General features: G+C 37.5%; 2 protein-coding genes across 2 annotated transcripts in view; one reads left to right on the forward strand and one right to left on the reverse strand.

Annotated features, from left to right (window-relative positions):
- LOC115209780 (stAR-related lipid transfer protein 3-like) overlaps positions 1-7,500 on the reverse strand; it is a 133,906-nt gene that overhangs the window by 112,504 nt on the left and 13,902 nt on the right. The gene's annotated exons all lie outside the window — the stretch shown is intronic.
- The window catches only part of LOC115209779 (katanin p60 ATPase-containing subunit A-like 2), a 60,785-nt gene continuing 58,470 nt past the window's right edge, over positions 5,186-7,500 (forward strand). The window contains exon 1 of the mRNA XM_029778296.2: positions 5,186-5,485. Within this exon, the coding sequence (XP_029634156.1) occupies positions 5,429-5,485 (57 nt within the window). The 5' untranslated portion in view covers positions 5,186-5,428. The remainder of the gene's footprint in view (positions 5,486-7,500) is intronic.

Consider the following 7,500-nt stretch of genomic DNA (forward strand, 5'->3'; position numbering starts at 1 on the left):
ATCAGTTAAGATCAGAAGCCATGAGAGCCACTGCCTGGTACTGCATCAGGGCATATTATTATGATCATTATTATTATTATTATTATCATTATTATTATTATTGTGAAGACTGGGTAAGGCGGCAAGCTGACAATCGTTTGCACGCCGGGCGAAATGATTTACGTTCTGATTTCAAATTCCGCCGAGGTTGACTCTGCCATTCATCCTTTCGTGGCCGATAAATTAAGTACCAGTGAAAAACTGGGGTCGATGTAATCGACTTAATCCCTTACCCCAAATTTGAGGCCTTGTGCTTCCAGTAGAAAGAATTATTGTTGCTGCTGTTGTTGTTGTTGTTGTTGTTGTTGTTGTTTTTGTTGTTGTTATTGTGAATATTGGGTAAGGGGGTAAGCTGGCAGAATCGTTAGCACACCAGGCAAAATGCTTTACGTTCTGAGTTCAAATTCCGCTGAGGTTGACTTTGCCTTTCATCCTTTCGTGGTCGATAAAATAAGTGCCAGTTGAGCACTTGGATTGATCTGATCGACTTAGCCCCTTTCCCCGAAATTTCTGGCCATGTGCCGTAATTTGAAACCAACGTTAAATTTGCGTAAGAAAAGTCGGACAAAATGCTTCTAAACATCTTGTTCGGCGCGGTGACGATTCTGTCACCTCGCCGCCCTTACTCAAATTCAGTATTGATTTCTAAAATAGCTATAAGGACGTGAAATCAGGAGAGAGCTGAGTTGTCTTAGTCTACCACAGTGGTTGACTGGTGCTTTATTTAGCCAACCACTGAAGAATGAACGCAGAACGTTAAGGAATTTAACTAACTGAAGCATAACATTTTATCTATCACTCTACAATCTCAAAAGATTCAACTACAGCTATTATACCAGTGCTTTTCAAACTTTTTGCTGGAGCGGAACCCCAAGGAAACATTCCACTGGCTCGAGGAGCCCCTGTGCAATAATTTAATAGTCTTCTGCACAAATATCTGCACAGGAGAATTAAAAATTACTGCCGATTTTAGCAGTTTTGTAACTTCTTGCGGAACCCCTGGACTGTACTGGCGGAACCCTAAGGTTCTGCGGAACCCTGGTTGAAAACCACTGTATTATACAATAATAAATTACAGCAATATCAACACTGCTATAAGAAATAGCTGTTGAATCTCATTCAAATCACACCTTAACATCATAAAATAGAAGAGAAATAAAGCCTACTTTTAAAAATGGCTAAAGAATTAGCTTACCAATAAACTGTTGGCTTAAACAATGGAGATTTTGCGACAGAAGGGTAACATTTACTCTCAGTAAATAGAGCAAATTTTGGGAAATCAGGGCCGAAATGTTTAGAATTGCTAAATTTACTAACTTATTATAAACATACTGAATTACTTCCAAATGTTAGTTTGAGAATATTGTTGACCATTCCAGTAGAAAGATATTTTAGCAAACTAAATGCGTCAAAAGTGGAGGCGCGTAGCTTAGTGGTTAGGGTGTCAGCACTATGATCGCAAGATTGTGGTTTCGATTCCTGGACCGGGCAACGCGTTGTGTTCTTGGGCAAAACACTTCATTTCACGTTACTCCAGTCAACTCAGCTGGCAAAAATGAGTAACGCTGCGATGGATTGGCGTCTCGTCCAGCTGAGGAACACATACGCCATAGAAACCGGGAAACCGGGCCCATGAGCCTGGCTAGGCTTTAAAAGGATGCATTTATTATAAATGCGTCAAAAACTATTTGTAGTCCCCAATGTCTCAAATCTGATTTTGGTGGGGTTAGCGAGATGGAGTTCTGAAATTAAGAATTGTCAGTGAAATTGATTTTAATAGTGATATTAGAAATTTTACAAAAGGTAAAACCAGAAAAGAGCATTTCATTAGTTGATTAGATACTTTGTATAACTTCTATTGTTATTTAGTTACTCTTGTGCTAAAGTGATAAATTATCCGAACGTTTACAAACGATAATATTCTGTTAAACTAAAGAGGTGAGCTGGCAGAATCGTTAGCACGCCGGGCAAAATGCCTAGCAGCATTTCGTCCGTTTCTATGCTCTGAGTTCAAATTCCGCCGAGGTTGACTTTGCTTTTCATCCTTTCGGGATCGATAAAATAAGTAACAGTTGAGTTCTAGGATCGATGTAATCGACTCGGCCCTCTCTCAAAATTGCTGGCCCCGTACCAAAATATGAAATCAATATTTGGATAAATTGACATTTGCAGTAATGTTCAATTATGCTTTCGTAATCATAGACAAATCAAAAGCTATTTTTGCTCATAAATTATCATAACTTTTTTTTTTCTTCAAAGAAGGAAAAACTACAACATTAAAATTTAATATTATACAGATTAATTCTATTGAAAAAACTCAATTCAGGATTTAATGTTTGTAGCGAACTCTAGTGAACTTCTTCTCTCTATTATATATGCATACATACGAACATAGCTGGTAAGAGCTAACTTTTGGGCGCTGTTTTGGACCCCGTTGTGTCTACCACTCTGATTGGTTGGTATTGGCGTAATTTGTCTCTTATTTTATCGTGCGCCAATATGCAACCCAACCAATCGCAACCTCCAAATAACCAAGGAAAACGAATAGCCCGGACAGTTCAGGTCTGGAGTGTAAACAAGTAAATACTAATAAGAAAATGTGGCATTTGGTAACACATTTAAAAAGTACCGCCATAAAGCGCAAAATAACGAAATTTAAAGGTGCCATAAGGATTAAATTACCGGCTGAACGTTACCCGGAACACATAAAGGGAGTTGTGATTGATAAGAAAAGGTATAAAATGTTAAAAGAACTATTTGGAGATGAAGTGAACCCTTTGGGGGAAGAAATTGAATTTGAAGAACAACCAAAAGTATTTACATACGAGGAGTTAATACCTGTTATGAATGGTAATAAGGAAGTACTGAAGGCGGCGAGCTGGCAGAAACGTTAGCACGCCAGCCGAAATACGTAGCTGTATTTCGTCTGCCGTTACGTTCTGAGTTCAAATTCCGCCGAGGTTGACTTTGCCTTTCATCCTTTCGGGGTCGATTAAATAAGTACCAGTTACGCACTGGAGTCGATATAATCGACTTAATCCGTTTGTCTGTCCTTGTTTGTCCTCTCTGTGTTTAGCCCCTTGTGGGTAGTAAAGAAATAGGTAATAAGGAAGTACTTTAAAAGAAGAAAAGAAAAGAAATAGACTTATTTACAAAGGAGAAAGAGAAAAGAAAAAAAGTAGAAATAGACTTTAAAAAAAACGGGAAAAAGATGCAAAAAGAAAAAAAGAAAACTTTCATAACTTGTATAACTTAACAGTTAAATGGTATTGCTTGAGAAGTGGGGTTCAATGCAGCCATTTCATTATCATTTTTTCTTTTTCTTTTTCATTCGTTTTATATTTTTTGTCCTCACCGTAGTGTCCTGTCTGTCCTTGTGCTGTTCTGTCTGTAAGAGCTTGAGTGCTTATATAAAGAAATACTGTTGGTTCTAGACCTCCTAAGGTCTAACCACTGACCACATTACAGCGACCACCATCTTCGTCGCCACCATGATGTCTCTCACCAACGTCGTCAACAACATCTACCCAGTACCAACACACTGCGCTGGTTCTAACATATCGCTGTTCGTGATCTTTCCTCACCAGGGTTAACAGCTAACATACAACCCACGCAGATGTATGTAGATATAAGAATAAATGTACATCGATCACTTTCATTTATCATTCAGATTGTGTATGTACGTGTGGCCACATTAAAGGTATATAAAGTCATAGCCTTGTTTTATGTATTTTTCATACTGGGTTCCCTGTCAAATGATATTACAGCCTTCTGAGTAGAGTCACATCAGATGGAATACAACCTATCCATCTATATGTTCATCTGAGCCTTATATCCTCAATCTTAAAAGAAACATATTGGATCTTTTCGGTTTGAACGGCAGTTTTTTCTAGCGGTGTCATATGAAATTTTCACCGATAATTATGACCCAAGTATCTATCTATTGCATTTCAATCTGTTTTATGGTTAGGGTTACGGGTGGGGACAAGGGTATCTTTTTTTTCTTCACAAATGTAAATAAACCCAATCTGTTTCTTAAACGAGGGACATATTCATACGGCACAGAATGTTTTTTATCTCAATGGACGTATTTGATTGGTTGAAATTGCAGAAATTGAAGAAAAAAATCAACAAATATCTTACAAACTATAGAATTTTCTCAATAAAGCCAAGAGAAAAAGATGTTTTATAAACACATTCTACCAGTATACGAAGTTTAAAATTTTTTAATTACCTAGAAATTATGTTAAAAACTGCCGTTCAAACTGAAAAGATCCGAAATGAGTTTTATTCCTTGTAAAATATTTCACGGGGAGCCTGGCCACGGCTCCAAAAGAAAGCAACACTTGAGTTCTTCAAATTATTTTAAGGGACAGCTAAACATTTACAGACGGAGAACATGCTTTAGTTTATCAGCCAGACTGTTAATATATTAGAGTTGCTCTTTAAAAGCTTGAAAAATATATTTGAATACGTGAAAATAATGACTGTTGTGATTGATTGTAAGTCTGTAACACTGCGTTTACTATCAACGGTGATATCAACTAATGCATCAAAGGCAGTCAATTTAGTTGAGTTATTTTCATTTATTATTGTATTTTATGTGAGCCTTTAAACTTTATGGACTTTTTCAGATTCAATATATAATACCAGAGCTGGGTTTCAACTTCTTATTTAACAACAGTGTTCGTTTCAACTGCAGTATTCTGCCTCGGAAGCTTTATTTTAAACATCCAGACTTTGATGGTAAAAATCGCTTATTTTCTGTTCATTTTTGAAGTAAAACGAAATAATCTATTTAGATTAATTTAATTATAAAATTGCAATAGGTAAGCTAATTGTCGTTGTTATTGCTCAGTGGTAGGTCGACCTTGAACGGAATCGAACCATGATCTTAGTTATTCCTGTCATAATCCGTCTTTTCCAAATGTTTCCGACCAAGGACAACGTCGTCAATGAGCTTTTCTCTCTTTAAGTGAGTAACGCTCGATTTCATGAAGATTTGGCAGCTATTTATAGCACATTGAGCAGCATACAGTAAATCTGTGGTTGCCTGTGTTAATACAATTAACTAGTAATGATCTGCGTAAATATAAATAACACACAGACCTCTAAACAAATTAGGAATTAAAAAAATATTGCAAGGAAGACGATGTGAGAAACAGGGGAAGTAACTTGCTGCAAGGGAGACAACTCATTAGGTTGTCTATGCCTTAGTAACGTGTAATCAATAAATCGGTATAAAGTGGACAATGAAATCTGTAAGTGACAGACCTCTGCCATCTCGTTCCTTTAACATACCTGTTCTTGTTTTCATCGGTGACACAATACTTTCACGATAATCTTTGATATATATGCAATGGTTATCATCATCTAAACTATGTAAAAAATGTCGACTGGATTAAGTTATCAAGGACTACGGTGTGCACATCAAGCACGAGAAGCGGTAAGTTTTCGTTGTATAGCAATTTCATTTCATATCATAGTCGTTGTACACACATATACATGTATGAGCTTGTATATATTGTATGTATGTACACACACACATACACACACTTAATTTACAATACATATTTACACCTAAACAACTTTAAATTTATCCAAAATTTAAAACTTGATATAAATATATCCGTGGTAAGTAGCTTGTTTACCAACCACATTGTTCCGGGTTCAGTCCCACTGCGTGGCACCTTGGGCAAGTGTCTTCTACTATAGCCTCGGGCCAGCCAAAACCTTGTGAGTGGATTTGGTAGACGGAAAACTGAAAGAAGTCCGTCGTATATATATATGTATGTGTGTATGTTTGTCTGTCTGTGTTTGTCCCCCTAGCATTGCTTGACAACCGATGCTGGTGTGTTTATGTCCCCCTCACTTAGCGGTTCGGCAAAAAGAGACCGATAGAATAAGTACTGGGCATACAAAGAATAAGTCCCGGGGTCGAGTTGCTCGATTAAAGTCGGTGCTCCAGCATGGCCGCAGTCAAATGACTGAAACAAATAAAAGAGTAAAAAGAGTATACCGTAGGAGTGGCAGTGTGGTAAGTAGCTTGTTTACCAACCACATGGTTATGGGTTCAGTCCCACTGCGTGGCACCTTGGGCAAGCGTCTTCTACTATAGCCTCGGGCCGACCAAAGCCTTGTGAGTGGATTTGGATGTCCGTCGTATATATGTATGTATATGTTTGTGTGTCTGTGTTTGTCCCCCAAGCATTGGTTGACAACCGATGCTGGTGTGTTTGCGTCCCCCGTAACTTAGCGGTTCGGCAAAAGATCCGATAGAATAAGTAATAGGCTTACTAAGAATAAGTCCTGGGGTCGTTTTGCTCGACTAAAGGCGGTGCTCCAGCATGGCCACAGTCAACTGACTGAGACAAGTAAAAGAGTATACCTTAATACTACTCATTTTGATTAATTTTATATAATTGTGCCTCTGCGTGACCGCTAGAAAACGAAACCAAATCACATCTTGGCGATCTTTCGTCTCTAGTAGACCTTTCCGTCGATTTCCGTAAAAAATTTTTTTTTTTTACATATGGGCTTGCGGGAACTTTTGAAGTAATATACATACATATACACATACACCGAGTAAAAAATTTCAGTTATCTCTTTCTTTCACACATTACTCTGTCTCTTCACACACACTAACAGAAGCACTTCACTTACACAACATACTGGCTATCTCCCACACCCTATCAAACACACACACACACACACATGTCCATCAATGCTCCCATGCACGGTAACTTCAAAAGAACTTCCCTCGTCATACAATCGCTTTCTCTTAGTCTCTTTCGCTCTCATTACTTCAAAAGTTCCCGCAAGCCCATATGTAAAAAAAAAAAATTTTTTTACGGAAATTGACGGAAAGGTCTACTAGAGACGAAAGATTGCCCACACCTTATGTAATGCAAACAGCACAGCATTGGGAGAAAAGGTGTCTTTACTCGTGTGTAAATTTTTAATAACAAGAAACACACGCACGAAAACAGATGGAGAATCGATTATATTTATGTGTTTTTGTGTGTATGTGTATTATGCATTTTTGTTTTTCGAGTGTGTGGCAGCAGCTACATTGTCAAATATATTCTGCTTTAGGTCAGAGAGGTTACCATCATGCTATTTAATATTTTGGATTAACATTTTCGAAAATAACATCTTAGATAACAGTATCTACAGTTGTTTTTGTTTAGCCCTATAATTGAGAAGGCCTATAATCAAAGGCCTTCCAGCCATCACCTCCAGTCTGATTATTAAAACTCTTAAGTGTGATTTGATTGAAAATTTGCCTGCTGTTTCTACCAGCTCATAAATATCCTCTGTTTTTGAACTAACTAGAATAGTTTGAATTGATGGTTGCTGTGATATTTATACATTTCTGTAGGAATTTACCAGTATAAAATAGCAATAAATGAGTATGCTCATTGTCATAGCTGAGTACTGGAGTCCAGCATGACAGGAGGT

This window comes from Octopus sinensis, linkage group LG3, assembly GCF_006345805.1.
Source record: "Octopus sinensis linkage group LG3, ASM634580v1, whole genome shotgun sequence".
Lineage (NCBI taxonomy): Eukaryota > Metazoa > Mollusca > Cephalopoda > Octopoda > Octopodidae > Octopus > Octopus sinensis.